Source organism: Calidris pugnax, unplaced genomic scaffold, assembly GCF_001431845.1.
Source record: "Calidris pugnax isolate Ruff unplaced genomic scaffold, ASM143184v1 scaffold103, whole genome shotgun sequence".
NCBI classification, from domain to species: domain Eukaryota; kingdom Metazoa; phylum Chordata; class Aves; order Charadriiformes; family Scolopacidae; genus Calidris; species Calidris pugnax.
In genome coordinates, this window is record NW_015090990.1 from 12899713 (window position 1) to 12917274 (window position 17562).

General features: G+C 36.4%; 1 protein-coding gene across 5 annotated transcripts in view; it reads right to left on the reverse strand.

Annotated features, from left to right (window-relative positions):
- The window catches only part of PDE1A (phosphodiesterase 1A), a 160883-nt gene that overhangs the window by 117497 nt on the left and 25824 nt on the right, over nt 1-17562 (reverse strand). Inside the window, exon 1 of one of the 5 annotated variants that reach the window (XM_014954706.1) lies at nt 4625-5030. The exons of the other annotated variants lie outside the window; for them this stretch is intronic. Within the exon in view, the coding sequence (XP_014810192.1) occupies nt 4625-4677 (53 nt within the window). The 5' untranslated portion in view covers nt 4678-5030. Of the gene's footprint in view, nt 1-4624; nt 5031-17562 lie in introns of those variants that run through there. 5 annotated transcript variants of the gene reach the window in all.

Consider the following 17562-nt stretch of genomic DNA (forward strand, 5'->3'; position numbering starts at 1 on the left):
TTAAAATCTTTCTAGGCTTCCCATAGTTACACAAATTTTTGCTTGTTTACTGAGTAAGTTGCTTCCTCTTCACGTGTTGTTCTGAATTAGTACTTCTTCCACAGACACTAATTGAAAGGTGCAAATACCAGTTATACCCATGAAAAACACAAATATACCTCTTCAGTATATACTATATTGAAGCAACAGGAGTAAGAGAGTAAGATAGAAATCAAAAATAGGAAAAAAAAATGTGTTAGCATAGATGAGCATGTATTTACTTGTACCTGGTAGAATTCATGAATACTTTGAGCATCCAGGAGAGGAAAAAAGAAAAAAGAAAAAAAAAAAAAAAGAAAAAAGAAAAGCCATGTAAGGGCATTACAGTGATTGTTATTTTTTGCTACATTCCTTAGTACATATTTTCCAGAGAAAAAGAGTCTCCACCAAAAACTTATAATATCTAGAAGTCCCAGAACATGCTATTTCTATATTTCATTACACTGCATGTAAGTAAAAAAAAAAACAAGTAGTTATTGATAGGATCATTCCTATTCCACAAATTACAGCAGCAGAAACAGGAAACCAGGTCTTTGTAAACATTTACAATATACTGTACAGTGTATACAGAATATAATTACCTATGTGCCCTGTAGTGGTGGAAACTATTCCAATAGTTTCTGCCAATGCATTATGGCGAGGATCAGCACTGAATTTTTGGAGCTGACTTTAGTACAGAATAAAATAAAAAATCTGCCATATATATTTTAAGGGATTTTAAGGGACTAGAAGCAAGAAACCGAAGGACTGGAATGGGTATTTTCTCAGTAAAGGACAATTCAAAGTTATAGAGATATCCAGTCTAGTTAATTGCAGTTAATATAACATTCATATATATAATGAACAAAGATACTGGAACAACAGTAGCAGTACAAGGAGCTTCTTTCATATGCAGACACCATAGAAAAGATAATAATAGGGCTCCCTGAAGAGCTGGAAAACAAGTGTTTTTCACCCTTGTTCTTTCTCTTGTTTTCAGCACCATGAGCCCTATATTTCTGTCCCTACTGCTCTAAGTGAAAACCCTTGATCCAAAATTGCATGAGACCACTGAAAATGTGCAGAACAGAAAAGAGAGGTACTTTGCAGCTAACATATCAATATTTTTAAAGCACATTCAGAGCCTTAAATCAAAGACGTTACACAGCAAGGACAAATTCTTTGTTATTATCCAATTGCCATTGATCTGGAAATCTCAAAAGACCATGAGTTTCTTGAAATAATTCCAGGCTTTCTTGATCCTTCCAAGGGAAAAAAGACACCAAAAGAAAAACTTCCTTTGTGATACACTGATCCTTTTGCTTGCATTCACAGCCAAGACCAGGAAGACCAAAGTCCACAACCCACCCCCCCTGAAGACGGAAGCACAGTGCAGAAAAAAGTTAGCTTCAGTATAAGCTTTCACTAATGACTGTGTAGATTCTTATGTTAATAGAAATCACAGAAATTTGAGAACTAAAACACCTATTATGTCATCTAATCTATGCAGTTGGCAGGGAAGGATTTGTTCCCTACAGCACATTTTATATGGCTTTATTCAGTCCAATTTTAAATGTCAGAGCTATGAAGCTCCCACTGCTTTCTTTGAGAAAGCTGATTTGTTTATTGTTTGAATTAATTTCACCATCTCCAGTTATAGCAAACATGCTCAAGATGCTGTTCTTAATAAAAATTTGGAATGTCCTCAGTAATTTATGTTAGCATTAAAATAGCCAGTGAATATCCAAGCTACAAGTTCTGTTGAAATATATCTTTGCATATAGCAAACTGTTCTTTTGATATTAAGGAACATGGGAATCTTTAAGTATTTGGCAGTCAGTTTCTGATGCAATTACAAAATTTTATCCAAATCGATGTGCTTTAGTAATCAGTTCAACATGATTCATAGGCTTAGCTTTTTCACAGTTATATTTCTGAATGAATTTTTTAGTTTTTTTCCAAGCACTACTGTGCAGCAAATACCAAAAGTTACACTTCATTCCCAGTATTTTAACATGTTTAGTTCATAAATTCAGGACTTTTACAAATAAACTGAAAAATAATCAGAAGTGTCTTTTTATAATTGTTTCCCACTTTGAAACATAAGAGCTATCCCATTCTTATGTAGACAATTGGTCATATTAAAGACACAATCTAGAATAGCTACTCAACCCATTTTTTACATTACTGGGAGGGCAACTCAAGTAAGAGTATAAATCCACCGTAAATGTAACTTTGCTAAGTAGGAAAATATTCATATCTACTTATCAAGATCTGACATAGCTCCCGAGAAAAACTCAAATTTTAAGAGTAACCTACAATTAGTGTTTGCTGTAGGTGAAACATGGATAAATATCAAAATATATTAAATTTGGGTAATTTGATATTTTCTTCCTTTTTTTTTTTTTTTTTTTTTTTGGAAAAATTGACTAGACTGCTAATTCAGTTCCCTCGATGTAAGGTCTGGGCCCAGCAAAACCATTTCAAACCCAGGGAGAGAAAACTACAGGATTAAAAGGATTTAGGCTAAATCTTCACAATTCTTGTACAAGAACACTTTCTCACTGGCAAAATAGTTTCCAAAGTCATAAGGAAAATGAACACACATTAGAAAAAACAGGTCTTTAATGTACTTTGATAGCATCTGTATTTATTGTACATGATACGATCTTTATGGCATACAGAGATTGTCTTTACGTTTGAGCTGACTAAAATATTATGCTGGTCTTGACCTTGGAAACGTTTCTTAAGCATTTACTGTAGTATTACAAAAATCTTTTGCCAGAAGAGTCACTGCAGAGCTGTGGACTCTTAGGGGGCTTTCCATATTAGGGGTTTTCTTGCTCTGGATTAAGCATGCCAACAGTAGTTAGTTGCTGTTCTGTATTTAGAACTGATTTGCGGGAATGGATTTCAGTCAGAAATGTTGAAACTTCTTGTATTTCATTGAGTTAACTTTACTCCCACAAAGCAATTTAGGGAAACATCCGTTAAGAAAGCTCTTGCAAACTATCCAGTACTACACTATCTACAGCAGATTTCTGTAGCTGATTCCTAAACACATCAGGAAACATGCACTTAATTCACCCGCAATTCTAATGGCCCCAAAAGACTGTGAAGAATGTGCATGTAAAAGATTACTTTTTTTTTTAAAGTTACAGCATATGGAATAATTATCATAGATCCTTAAAAACAATTATTGATGTTTAAACTGAAATATATTGAAATAAACTATTAGTTTAAATAAAGATATCCCTTCAGGAAAATATCAAATGTGTCTTAATCATTAGTCAAAAGCTTTATGTGAGATAACTTCTTAACTCCACTTTATTAAAGCAAAGTGCAAAATATTTAATTTAATTTATGATATAAATTGCACAGCAAATCCACACAGGACATTACAATTTAAGGTTAACGGTTAAGTCACTTCACTCCTGCAGTAACCTTTTAATGTCCAGATTTTATTTCTGCACTATAACTGTAACTACTGAAAGATTTCTGCACACATAATGTTAGTAGTACATAATCCTGTCATGACTACCTGTCTGAACTTACTCTGGAGCTGCAATACCAACCCTTACTGTACTGCCATAATATATGACATCAGTAGTGGTCATCCAATAAATTACAATCCTGTATTTGCTCTTGGACCACCTCTAATTTTATATTTGTCATATCAACACTGTGGTTACAATATTCTTCCTACTGATGTCACCCAATAAGAACTGGATTTTTGTTAAAGATGTCACCAGCCACAAAGAAAGTGTGAACTATTGCAGGTTTATTTAATCTTACAGCCACTGCATCCTTATCCATAGTAGTTTGAGAAACATTATTTCCTACTCAAGGTCACTTGGTCTGAAGTTAGGACTGGCCAAAGGAAAGCAAGGGGTTTCCCATGGTAAAAAGCACAAATAAACTAGATCTAATCCTGATCTGTAAAAATAATTGTATAATGGACTTTAAAATATAAAATAATCAGAAATCATAAAGACGTGTCATAAATCAAAATAACATATGTAGGAAGCAGTGGAGAACCACCTCACAAAAACTCCAACTTATGACTCTTTAAACTTGAACCTTTCCTAGCAGAAGAGTCCTACAAATTAGTTATACTTTAAGCACTTGTCTGCACATCCCAATAAGAAAGCTACTTTACTCTGAAAGGTGTATCATTTCAAGTATTAAAATTCTGCCACCAGACATAATCAGCTAAACCAACCAAGAACCACGTTGCACACTTAAACAGTTTTATAATTCCAGAATACAGTGAGGCACTGCAGAGCTGTAGGAAAACAAAACACACACAAAAAGTTTTCAAGAGCTACGCTGTTCGTCGTTCATAATAAAGACAATACCACACCAAACTTTAGAGAACACAGAAGACAGAGAGGAGAGGCAAAAAACTTCTATAAAGTCTCAGTTCAAGTGAAAAAAATATATTCTGAGCACCAAAATCATCTCACATGTTACCAGGCTACGTAATATTAGACTCTTCCTCGTGAACAATTTTTTGTGTTTGCATATGAACTTTAAGTTAATAAATAGGATGTAAAGAGTAAAGTTCATAACATTTTCAGTTCAAAGTAATAATAGCATCACTTACCGAAAGATTGGTCTTTGGAGATGCTTTTTCTTGATTGTAACACAATCATCCATTTAAAGTGGGGAAAAAGACTTCTTCCAGCAAATAGCTCCAAAAAGACCAGGGAGTAATCGGGAAACTTGTTCTTAGCTACTGTGCTGCAGAGAGCACACAGAACGATATTTTGGTGCTGGGGGAAGCCTCCCTCCCTCTTTCTGACAGTGGAGCAGAAAAGGGCCATAGAGGCCACATAAGCCAGGCACGGCCGTGCACTACCAAACCGGGCAGGCTGTGCAAAACTGGAGTCAAGCTGATTGAAGCACGGAGTTGTGTTGGATTCCTTTCAACTGTGCGAGAAAAAAGGGGAGCTTTGCCAAGTGCTACCCAGGTAAAAATTTGTTAGATTATTCCAGCCATGAGAGCACTACTTACACATGCTGGTCAAAGTCTTAAATGCAGAGTCACTCTCTCTCTCTCTCTTTAAAACACACTGTTCCGAGGCTCAACTTTTTTTTTTCTTCAAAATAAAAGTTGTGCAGCTGTTTCAGCATTCCCATGCGAGTACCTTCAGAAAGTTTGTTCTGGTAAAAGAACTGTATACAAATTAATGAAGACGGATGGATCTGGTCTGTGAGGCTGGCTCTACTTCAAGAGATTGTAATTATTTTACAATCTGGCTTTTATTCACTCTGGATGATGTGTGGATATAACTATGCAAATTAAAGTACTGCTCATAATTTTTAGCATTCATAACCTAATAACCTAGAGTTGGCTGAAGCAGAATATGGTGTTTGCAGCCGGTAGGACCGTAACTATATAAAACAAATCGACACTACATGAGTGAGGAAAACAAAACTGACCAAGTTCTGATAATGACAGTAGCTAACCGTTACTGTTTGCAAGATAAGATTTCAACAGAGCTCCAAGCTGAAAAGCTTGCTCTGACATCACGCTGACATAAATCAGGAAGAATTCAACCGCAGCGAACACAGGCTGTCAAGAAAGCTATAAAGCAGAAGTGGCTGACCGTGGTTCTCAGTGAACTGAAGTCATGAGTGGTTCAGGTGAGATGCCATTTCCCGGGCACGTCAAAGGGCCCATAACAAAGCTGTGCTGGCAAAGGGCTTGACGGGAAACATGGAACTCAGCCAGAGAAGCCGTAAAGGAGCAGCAAGCCATCACCCTGCGTGTAGCTGCACACTCTGCCTGCCCTGTACTCTGGAACCCGTGTGCCCCCTTCCTGCCGAGGGAAAAAAGGACCTGCCTGCCCCAGTTGCTCCTTCCCCCTTGACCCAGCACTGGAGCTCCCTTGTGGATTAGCTCTTGAAAAGCACTGAGTATGTGCTCAGTGGAGTTACTGATATGTCACAAGTAGGATCACGAAGGTTGGGCATCTTTTCAATTGCATTATTGGTTGGAGGGAGAGCATAAGTGGTAGACTTACACAGTCATGTGCATATATACTCACATTACCAAATTTAGTTCAAGGGGCACTGTAAATCCACAGAAAAGGCACAGTAAGTAACACTGAGATGTCTTGGGCTGTATATGACCAAGAAAGTTCATATTCCATTATGCACAAATTATTATTAAATTCATAAAATGTCCATGAAATAATGCTATATAACAAACAGAGAGATAATGAACATTCCAATAAAATGTAGTTCCACAAAGGAAAATTTTGCAGTTTAGTGATTTGACTGAAACAGGCAAAACCTCTTCCTAGAGCTAAAATACACTGCTTATACAAGAGAGTGACAGTGTCAAGTTTGGTTAGCCTGAAAGGACCCAGAAACTGATCCCCACACTATATAAAACTATTTTCTTGACACAGACATGGAGCAATTATCTAAAGGAAAAATTATCAGACACACATCACCAGCTATTTTGTATCAATTCAGTTTCATCTTGCTCCACTTTTCATTTCTACTCCTTTGAGAAGTAGAGAGAAACACATCTTTGTCAGGAAAAAAATTATCTTTATCAGGTCACAGATTAGTTTTTGCCAAGATCTTGAAGGATCTGAAGATCCTTCTTCAACAATATGCAGTTTTCAGCGTGTTGTCATGTTTTTAGAGACTTTCATGTAGTCATGATCTTACTGATTTTTTTTTTGCCAAGATTCACATTTTTCTTCATGCAGTTTTCCTGCTCTGGGTTTCAGCATTTCAAAATAATTAGCTGCTTTTTGAAGTGTGTTCGCTCACTGTCTATACAGAAAGCTGAAAATCACAAAGCAGTCTCCCTTTTCTTTCTGTTTGACATTAAGTGCCTAGGACTACTACACTTGTGTTATTCAGACAGATTACCTATAGCTCAAGGTAAAAATCCCAATATCTTTTGAGAGTTTCAAGAAAGAAACTCTCAGTGAGACCTATACCAAATATGTTTTTCCATTGAACTCCCCAGTCTTTCATCTCACAGTTTTATTGGTCCTGAAACTAGTATGCATCTTAACAGCAAATTTTTCTGGGCCTAGTCCAACACACATTACTGTTCATGCCACTTCCATTCAAGCATGACACCGTATAAAGTACTATTTGGGGGACCTGAAATTCCTGCAGTGTAATTATTTGGCTACAAGAAATTTTGAGCTGTTAAAAAAAAAAAAAAGACAGGGAAAGAAAATATTAATATAAAATGGTAATAGAACATCACTTTAATTGCATTGGTTTTCATCTTCCAAAGAGCCTTTTTTGATCATTTTTTCATTCAACATGGCAACAACCCACTGACCTTTTTCTTACAGTATTCAGAAATCATGTCTACATGTTGAATAAGTATTCACACAAATTCTTCAAGAAGGGGCATTTCAGAAAGATACGACAAATTAACTAGACTGCCTGAAGCCTGAGTCTCACTAAGATTTTTCTTGAATTTGTTCAGAGGAAAAGCCACATGCATAAAAAACAAAGAATCATAGAATGGTTTAGGTTGGAAAGGGACTTAATGATCATCTAGTTCCAACCCCCCTGACACGGGCAGGGAGACTACCCACTAGACCAGGTTGGTCAAAGCCTCAACCAGCCTGGCCTTGAGCACGTCCAGGGAAGGGGCCTCAACAACTTCTCAGGGCAACCTGTTCCTTGTTCCAGCACTTCATCACCTGGCACAGTGAAAAATTTCCTCCTGATATCTAATCAAAATCTACCTTCTTCCAGTTTGAAGCCATCACCCATTGTTCTATCACTACATGCCCTTGTAAAAAGTTTCTCTCCAGCTTTCTTGTAGGCCCCCTTCAGATACTGGAAGGTCACTATAAGGTCTCCCCGGAGCCTTCTCTTCTCCAGGTTGAACAATCCCAACTCTCTCAGCCTGTCCTCATAAGAGAGGTGCTCCAGCCCTCTGATCATCTTCATGGTCCTCCTCTGGACACACTCAAATAGGTCTATGTCCTTCTTCTGCTGGGGACTCCAGAGCTGGACGCAGTACTCCAGGTGGGTTGTCACCAGAGTGGAGTATAAGGGGAGAACCAGCTCCCTCAACCTGCATGTAACTTTTTTGCAGATTACAGTATTAGAGCATCTTGGAGTACTATCAGTAAATTGTAGGATATACCCAGACCTGATACACAGAATTTACTGAAGAGGGGCACTTTTATTAGAATGAGGAAGTATTTTGCTTGAAAGCATTACTGCAATTTTTAAAAGTCCTCTATAGATAATTTTCACATTTCTTACTTCAGACTAATCCTTTCAGCAGTAATTAGAATGGTAAAAATCTATTTCAATGATGCCCTAGAGTTATCGTATTTAATTTGCCAATACTGAATGAAACTCAAGCAGAAAACTCCTGAATTGTTTGTTTTTCAATTTACTTTCCAATTAGCGTTGCTATTGTTTGCCCATCGCAACCAATGACCACTGCTCTTTCCATGTCATGCAAGCTATTTTTATTTCACCTCCCACGCATATGTTCATGTGAAAGCAGGCTTTTTGGACCAAAAGCATGTAATAGTTTTTAACATGCAGAAAATCCAAGTTTCCCTAACCTCGAGATCTATAGCAATATTTAAGTAATTTGATATTTACTACTATGTCTCAAGTCAAAAGGCTATATGTGAGCTAGAACCCAAAATATTTTATTCGCTTGTTTTAATGCCACATATTTCTTATCTTTGCCAGAAGTCTAGAAATGCAGATATTTTTCCTACTTTAAATTCATAGCTATGGGCAATTAAGATGGTAAATTTAAGAACCAGTAACCTTTATGTGTCAGACAGATTCTTTCTACTTTCTAGCTAAAATATCTACTGGCTAATGAAGATATGGCTCGGGGTTTAAGGGCTCATCTACCCCTGTAGAAAGAAACATAGGTGGGAGGACCAGCGGAAAGAGAAGGCAAAGAAATTACAATTATAATTGGTGGACCAGGGGCCATTGGCTAGGCAGCAATTCTTCAGAAAACGCATGGGACGTAGCAGTAAATCATAAACTAAACATACTCTTACAGTCTTATGAAAAAACAAGCATCACCCTGTGACATTTAAAAGGGAGTATTGCCCAGAAGAGCAACCTCCCTTTCTCTCTATATTCCCACAGCCCACCTGAAGTGTTGTTTCTTGCTTTGGGACAAAGGATTCAGCAGAGACATACTGGAGTAAACCCCGAAATCTAGAAAACATCTCATATGAGGAAAGGCATAAAGTCACACATAATGTAGCCAAAGGAAAAGTGAAACATAATTTTAAAACTTCCGGATTATAAGTGTAGCCATATAAGTTTATGGAAACAGACTATTTTCCTTATCCTTGTCAAGAAATAATGGGCTGCAAAATAGCTTATAGGGTCATAAATTGTGGTAATATTCAATGGTGAAAAGAATACTCTTCAATGGAAAATGATAAGCACATTAATTACTGAGGAAATCTGTTCATGAAATCACAATGAGTAGGTTTAAGGGTAGATTTTTAAAAGGCTATATAAGTTGCATTTTGGAAATTACTAGCCTTGCCTTGGATAGGAAAATGGAGTAAATAATCTCTGGATACATCATTCAATCTTATCGCTCTAAAATTCTTTGGTAACCAACTTCGGTATCAGCTTCCAAATTAATCTGCTGTTTAGTTTGGGATTTGTGTGTGCATGAAACCATTTACCAACCAACTGCACCTTCTGGGCTTTCAACTGTTTCACCTATTTGCCACTTCACCCAAAATTTCATCCTTAGTTTCGGCAATTGAGTGTGACACTCAAAACTTGAATCAATTAAATGCCATAATCTCTGTTCTGCTTCCATCAGAAAGCAAGTGATCAGAGGTTTTTCACTACTGTTCATGAGCAACAAGAGAACAAGTGGAGAGCGAGGTTTCATGCATCCATTTATTTTCTGGACTAAGTGAAGTAGGAATTAAAAAAAAGACAACATACTTCCACCTGCTTCTCTTCTTACATGTAATGTACAGGTTTGAAATATATAAATCTAAAGCAGGACTTATGACAAGAATACTATTTCACTTTTCAGTTCAGTACGTTGCCCCAGTTCACTGTTTAGGAAATTTGTAATGTAATTAAATCACTAAAGCATGAAGAGGAAATCTTTACAGAGGAAAGTCAGTGTATCTTGTGCAACTCCTAACAAGATTTTTATTTAGCTATTTATATGAATGGTGGATTAAAACCGCCCCACAAAGGCTGCATACAGGCTAAGCATTTAAACTCGATGCATAAGAAGGGGAACGGAGGGATGACGTGAAATCCATCTATGCCATCACTGTCACTTAAGCAAGGAAGAGGGTCTTCCAAGGCTCTCTACAGGACAGATTATCTGTCACAGCCTTTTCATGATAATGAGAGGAATATGTCTCTCAGCACCTCTTTTACTAGCTTCCAGTTCACATGCAGGATCTCTAAATCCATCTATATCAAGCCAATAAAATTTCCCAGGTGTCTGATGTCTTGTACTGTCCCCAGAGGTGCTGGGATTGCCCGCCATACAAAGGGTAATCGTTATCACAAACATGTCGTGCTTAATACAGAATACCACTTACTAGAACCATGTGTAATGTTTAAGAGCTAAATTATAGTTACTCACGTGCTCCATACACATTCCATCCTGTCATGGATCAGGCCGAACACTTTTTCACCCAACTGCTCTACCAGTTGGGTGGTTTGCATTAAGCTTACTGCACTCTGCGTACATAAACGTGTAGGACAGTCTCAATTTATTTCTTTGCGTTGGCGTCAGCAAAACCCACTCTAAAACTTAACCTAATGACTTCTCCGATCTTGAAAAACTAGACAGTACTGAAGATAATTGTGACTCATTCAGAGTGCAGATAGAAATGTTGGCAAACGTTACTGGATCTATTATAGTACATGTGGTAAAGCTCCATGCAAAGTCGTGCAGGTCTTTAAGTTCTGACTTCCCTTTTTACCTCTTATAAGTAAGAATATTTATAAAATTGTTTTATTCTCTCTTGCTTTCCATGTTTACATGCACACACAAACTGAGCAGAGACTTACGTCAATGCCGTCACACAGGAGATTAATTTCCTTGCTAAGACTTTCCTGCTCAGACTGGAGTACAGGAACTTGGCTTAAGAAGCTTCCCAGTTCTTTACTTTTGCTTTTATATTTTACTGCATCTTAAGAGTCCTAGGAAATTTCAAAGCAAGTAAGTAGAAACACAAAAAAATACAAATACCAGTTTCTCATGGGGACATTAATTTTCCTGAATAATAAAACTCTTCTGAAGAACATGACCAGTATCACAGTTGTATTTTGTTGATCCTATTATTAGGATTTTATACTCTGCGTCCCCAGTGAAGGAGGAGAGGGGGATGAGAAGGAAGGGAGGGGAAAGGAGAAGGAGAAAGAAATTCCTTTGGGATATACGATGCTAAATTAGCACTGAAATACACAACTCAAAACATGGCATTCTTTGGTTTTGAGCCAGTGCAATATTATTGTTGGCCATGGTAGATGGAATTTCAGTCTCTATTAGAAAACACTGTAATTGATGTGCCATGTGTTTTCTAAATGTATACACATAATGGGAACTATATACTGGACAAGAGAGCAACTACTGAGTAAGCATAATGTACTTTAAGGGGGGGAAAGGGTAATAAAATGCCCAGGACTTAGTACAGATGGGTTACAGAACACCAAGCAAAAAATAGCGACAAAATTCTTTAAAGACAATGGTTAAAATATATGTCAGTATAAATAGCCAGCAAAATAATTAAAGAAAGCAAAAAGTAGTTTAAAACTCAAAAATTATCCAGAAAGGAAAACATGAGTAACTGTGGCATATGTTAAGAATGGCTATTGGACAACAGCAAGAGCATGAGCAAAAGAATTTCTCTGCTAAGCTGCAGTTCACCACAGAAAATATACGGACATTCAATAGGACAGAGACCTAAAAGGAATCAGAAAAGACACGGTAGGCTGTATCAATTTTCTATATATACAGTAGAAGTTCTCATCTGAAAGACTGGAATAAAGAGCAAGAATTTATTGTAACTACCTCTCCACTATGCAAGTTTTACTTTTTAACAGTTTTAAATTTCTGTGTAGGTGGCAGAGTATGAACTTGAAATGAAATTTAAACAACCATCAGTCATACATAATACAGAAACCATTGCAAGACAATTGGAAGAACTGTAGGCTTGATCTAATTAACAGTATATAAAAAATAAGTATTTTTTTAAAACTTTTTTTTCAGGCAATTCTGCTTCAGATACAGTAAGCTTTTTTTAATTTTAGATTTTGAAAGCATTTTGTACTGCCTTTCATCATGGTCTCCAAGTTCAGCTATTTCTTAGTTTTCTGGAAATCACTTCATTTCCATTGGTTAAAATATTCTGGTCTATGGACAGTTATTGACATTTTCTGGTTTTCATCATTAAGCTTCCACGTCTCTCAATCTGCATACCAGAAATCATCTCAAAGTACACAGACATGCATTTCCCTAGGGGAAGAGCAGTATCTGAGAGTTTTTGCAGTGTCTTTTTTATCAACTATTTGTTCTTTGGTCACATTGTCATTATGAATTGGTTAGATACAAAAGAAGATGCAACAGCAAAAGCTCTACAGGTGATTATATATCATCTTACAAAACTGCTTCTTTGAAATAGAAACACTAATAATACCAGAGCTTTGCTTTCTGATTGCGAAAATTGCTTTAAATAACAGTTTCCCTGTAGATGTCTTGAAATCTGACATTCATCATTTTAAAGTCTTACAAATAGTGATAAATTAAATTCTGAGTTCAGCTCTATCCTCAGATATGTAACATGGTCATAGACAAAAAAAATGTCTTGTGCATGACTCATAAATCTATTATTCTAGCACAATAACGTTTTGATCATTCTTATCTTTCTATTGCAAAGTTATTCACAAAATGTAATACATATAGTAATGATCTGAATTTGTTTTTCTTTCTATCTAGTTTCTATTACGGCCTTTGCAATACACAGTACTGGTTTTCAAAGATGAGACTTGCACCTTCTATTTTACAAATAAATTACCTACATTATTTTCCTCCTTATTCCAGGTCACTGTCTCCCCAACACCACATGAACTTCTTCCCAAGTCTCTATTTACTGTGATGACACCCTTCCAAGTGTGCCAAATTTGTGTACTCATGACAGAAGAGTAGTGGGAAGTTTATCTCTTCTAGCAAAACTTGAGGGAGATCCAGAAAAAAAATGACCGTTTTTTGACAATAGCTTTTCCAAAGAGGAAAAACAACAAGCAAAGGAGAAATGTAGACTTTTTGTATATCAAGTATTTCTCTATCTCCCTCTTGCAAAGTTAATTCTTAGTATGACTAAACTACGTAAAACAATGCTCTCCCACTAATTCTAGTCTAGATATAAGAGAATCTTAAATATATTTTAAATGCATCAGCTCATTTGATTTAGAAAGTATGTGTGTGAAACCAGAAAAGAATCCTTCAGCCTCTTGCAAGAGAAATTGAGTACAATTACATCAGCATGGGAAATACAGCATTTTTCCACTGGTAATGATCCTGAAGAAGGGTTCATTACAGTGTTTGTGTTCAGAACCTGTAACTCCTTTGGATAAACTCTGATGCTCTGTTGATCTACAGTGAGCTTGTCAGAATATCACTTATTTAGTCAACAATTTTTTAAAATAAAAAACTGTGATGAAAAGTAGTTCAGTGCTTACACTTTTTATCAAGGGTCAAAAGTTTGCCAGCAATATCAAATAAAAAGAACCTGAGTAGAGAATGTGAAATACACCAAATGTTATAGTTTATAAACAAAGAATGAGTCATGGTTTCCTGCAAGGTCTCTGCCTAGATTTTTTTCTCTTCCTTTTCTTCACGGAAATATATCTTTCTGCACTCATACATTTAAAATCTCATTTCTGAAAAATTTATTTCGAAACTGTACTAGAACCGCAGGCTGCAAAAAAAAATAATTGAATATGCACTCATTTTATACCATAATCTGCCTGAACTCAATGCAGAGGCAGACTAATTCTGCCAGTTAAGATTCTCGGAGGTGTTTAAATGTGGGTACAATACAATTGCCTTTACTACTCATGCAATTATTTTACATACAAATTTAGCATATATATGTAATGGGCTATGCTCCCAGCCTAGAGAATGCACCATTCTTCTTATCCACTAAAAAGACAAAGCACACACTAAAGCCTTGTTAAATTCTTTACCTAAGGTCTGTAGGTGTATCTGGACCTAAGAATGAGTTGATATTTTTCATACTAAAGTCTCAAAATTGAACTAAAAGCAACAAAGAACAGAAATTTTAACAAAATCTGTGTACTGATGTCTTTCATGGAACTATGAAACTTCTTATGAATCACTACTGAATGATAAATTAAAACATAATATTCGGTAAGAAAAAGATTTTCCCGTATCTAAAAACATCTTGTCAACAGCTGAAAAATAATGTTAATAAGATGTTGCTTAAAACTGATCACTGTATAATATTTTATGTTATCTGTAATGAAGACAGGGTGCATTTTCCCTCTTCCCAAAAGGTGTCGATATTGTCGCTCTTATTAGAATTTAACCACTCAGTTCTACTCATCCTCTAATAGAAGGACAAATAGTTTTGCTTCACAGTCATTCCATCTCACCTTTTCCTCTGGAACCTGTCAAAAAATATGTCAAATTATGTTATTTGTTATGATTCTGGACTTTTTATGTCTGACTAGAATCAGAATCAGCAATTTGAACTAAACCATTGAAACACAATTCAGATGAGAATCATTAATGCAAAGATGCAAGATTCTTCTGTTGAGTCCCAGAAGCTTCGTGGTTCCCCTTAGTCAGCACACAGAAATATTGCACAATGTCATCATCTATTTTTTGCAAATTCTCATGACAAAAGCAAATGTTGCCATTGCATTGTGCAATACAGTGGACATTTTGCCATTGATTTCTTCTTTGACAAGTATATTTCATGCCAATATCTGTTTTCTTGCTCCTACCTATTAAATATTTGACAATATACCTTAATTTCTAACCTCATTTTTATCAGTAATAAAATCAGCTCTTCACTAATGTTTAATATTTCTCCCTTTAATATAAAATACATATTGTCAACAACTTTTAAATACCACTGCCATGAACACAGTAACTCTCTTTTGTTACACAAATTATTGTCAAGTAGTAAAGCATAATGAGACTAATTTGAAATTAATGATATAAATAGCAAGGTAGCAGATTTTTAATTATCTTGTTGCAGAATTTATAATTAAGCAGGGAGATCTGTACATTCATTAATGCTACTCCGCTACTATCCTGACAAGACAAGCCAGAACTGGAATTAACATGTCCAAGATAACAATATCCAATCCAGTCAAACAATGCATAACAGATACCACAAACGTCTACCACAAACTGATGTTTTTGCTGAAGCCCAGTAGGTGTGCTGTGGGGAACGTCAAGCTGTGCTATTATCAGACATTTATTTTGTCTACTATTCTATGCTTCTGAATATTCAGACCAGACCACTTGGTACAAGAATTAAATTAATGCATAAGGGAATAAAAATATGACATACATGGTCATGTAACTAGTCCCAACCAGCCAACATAGACACAACTGAACAGAACACCACCAATTCATTTCAATTATAATTCCCACAGTTAAACAAAATTCTAATAATTCAGTATTTCCCACCATGAGTTGTAATTGTCTCATCCTAGACATTTTGAAAAACAGAGAGAGCATCTCTCATTCACATGGGAGAGGAGTTGTTATAACATCAGTCCCACTAATGTCAGTAGCATTCATTCCATGATCAAAGTCATCGTCACTGTGGTCCTCAAAGAGCAGATGGAGCAATAATCATTAAATACGCTATATGTGGTAAATCATACTCCCGACAAAAAACCCCATCCAGTTAGGATGGCTAATCAGGACATCTGCAGTGGAAAATAAAAAATGCAATTTGAGATAGCCTTAGGAAGGAACTATTTATATTCCTTCAAAGAAACAGGTTTTAGAGGATCTTGAAGTAAACCTATGGGAAAACACACTCTCTACTGAATTTTAAACTTCTTCCCTTGCAAGGGCCCTGAACGTGGGTAACACCTGTCAGACATGCTTCCAGAAACATTAGTGAAGCTCACTGCCACTTTTCAAGTGAGGAATTACACACTTTTACGTAAGAACAAATTGAGCCATGAAGATGCTCAACGTCCCTCCAGATAGTCTGTTAGCAGCACCAGCACAGCTCAGAACCAGGAATGTTAAAGAGAAAAGGCTGTAGTACTACTACTCAGCCCTGAGCAGGGCACTTAGCATGGGTATGTCCTCTAAGCCTTAGACTAAGATAACCAGGCATGGGTCAAATCAACCTTTTAGTAGCTGATGCTCACCTGCTGAGACACTGTGTCTCACTGTGCAATCGATGCAGACTGAGCGTGCACCCTTTCCTCCCATACTGCTGTTCAGTTTCTTGAGGTGCATTGCTTGAAATTCTCCTGTTCATAAGTCTCAGGTTAAGACAGCTGCTCCTATTCTTCAGTATCATTTGAAGTAACCCACAATAGTTATTGCAAGGCCACTATAGTAAGTTAAAGACTTTCAATTCAATTACATAGAATGATTCTGTTTGGTACAATGACCGAATTCAATCTACAGATACATATGATCAAGAAAGTATTTAACAATGGCGAGTATTTAAATAGCATGTAAAATGAAATGAGCATATTATAATTAATGACTATATGACAGGTGCTAAAATATAATTGTTCGTTTAACAGCCTTTCTTACAGAGTGTTTGAGACATTTATGAACCTGGCTTTCACCCTGACTCTATACAAGCAAGCATCTGTGCCCACATGACTTCTGTCAGTAAAATGTCAATTACGACTAAGACTTTTTCTCACTTGGATCAATGCAATGCTATTTAAATATCCCTTTATCCAGATTAATTATATGAATTCTTCCATTACACTCTTTGATCCTTAGGAAATTATTCTTTTAGGGATACTATAGGGACCAGCTCAAAAATCACAATTAAGAAAACATTTCACAAAAGCATATATGCTAAGGAAAACATTATGGACTACTCAGGTCAACTCTGATAAGGCCATCTTGGTGTGATTATTTTTAGAAAAGAAACACCGGGAAGACCACGAAAATGTCACGAATATGTTGTTTTCTATTTCTGATAACATGTTTCTCATACTCTTGTGTAAATCACTGGTTTTGTGATTCACATTTCTCTGGTTTGGGGAACTGTATCTTCATGGAGGGGTTCAGGGAGAGTTCAAACAGTGACTGTGCTGTGCAGAAGCTCTTGTTACAAAGCCATGTGGGGATAATGATTGGGGATAATGAATGAATTGGACTTCCAAGTGGCTCAGGGTATCTAAAGCAAGAAATACAACAGCAAGAAGGGAGCCATTAAGAGCTCCCAGAGAACTGAGGCTTTTTGGAAACATAAGGAATAATTGCACATTTAAACAATGCTTCATTGGTTTCTTCCAGCAATGGATGCCAGCAGTGAGAAA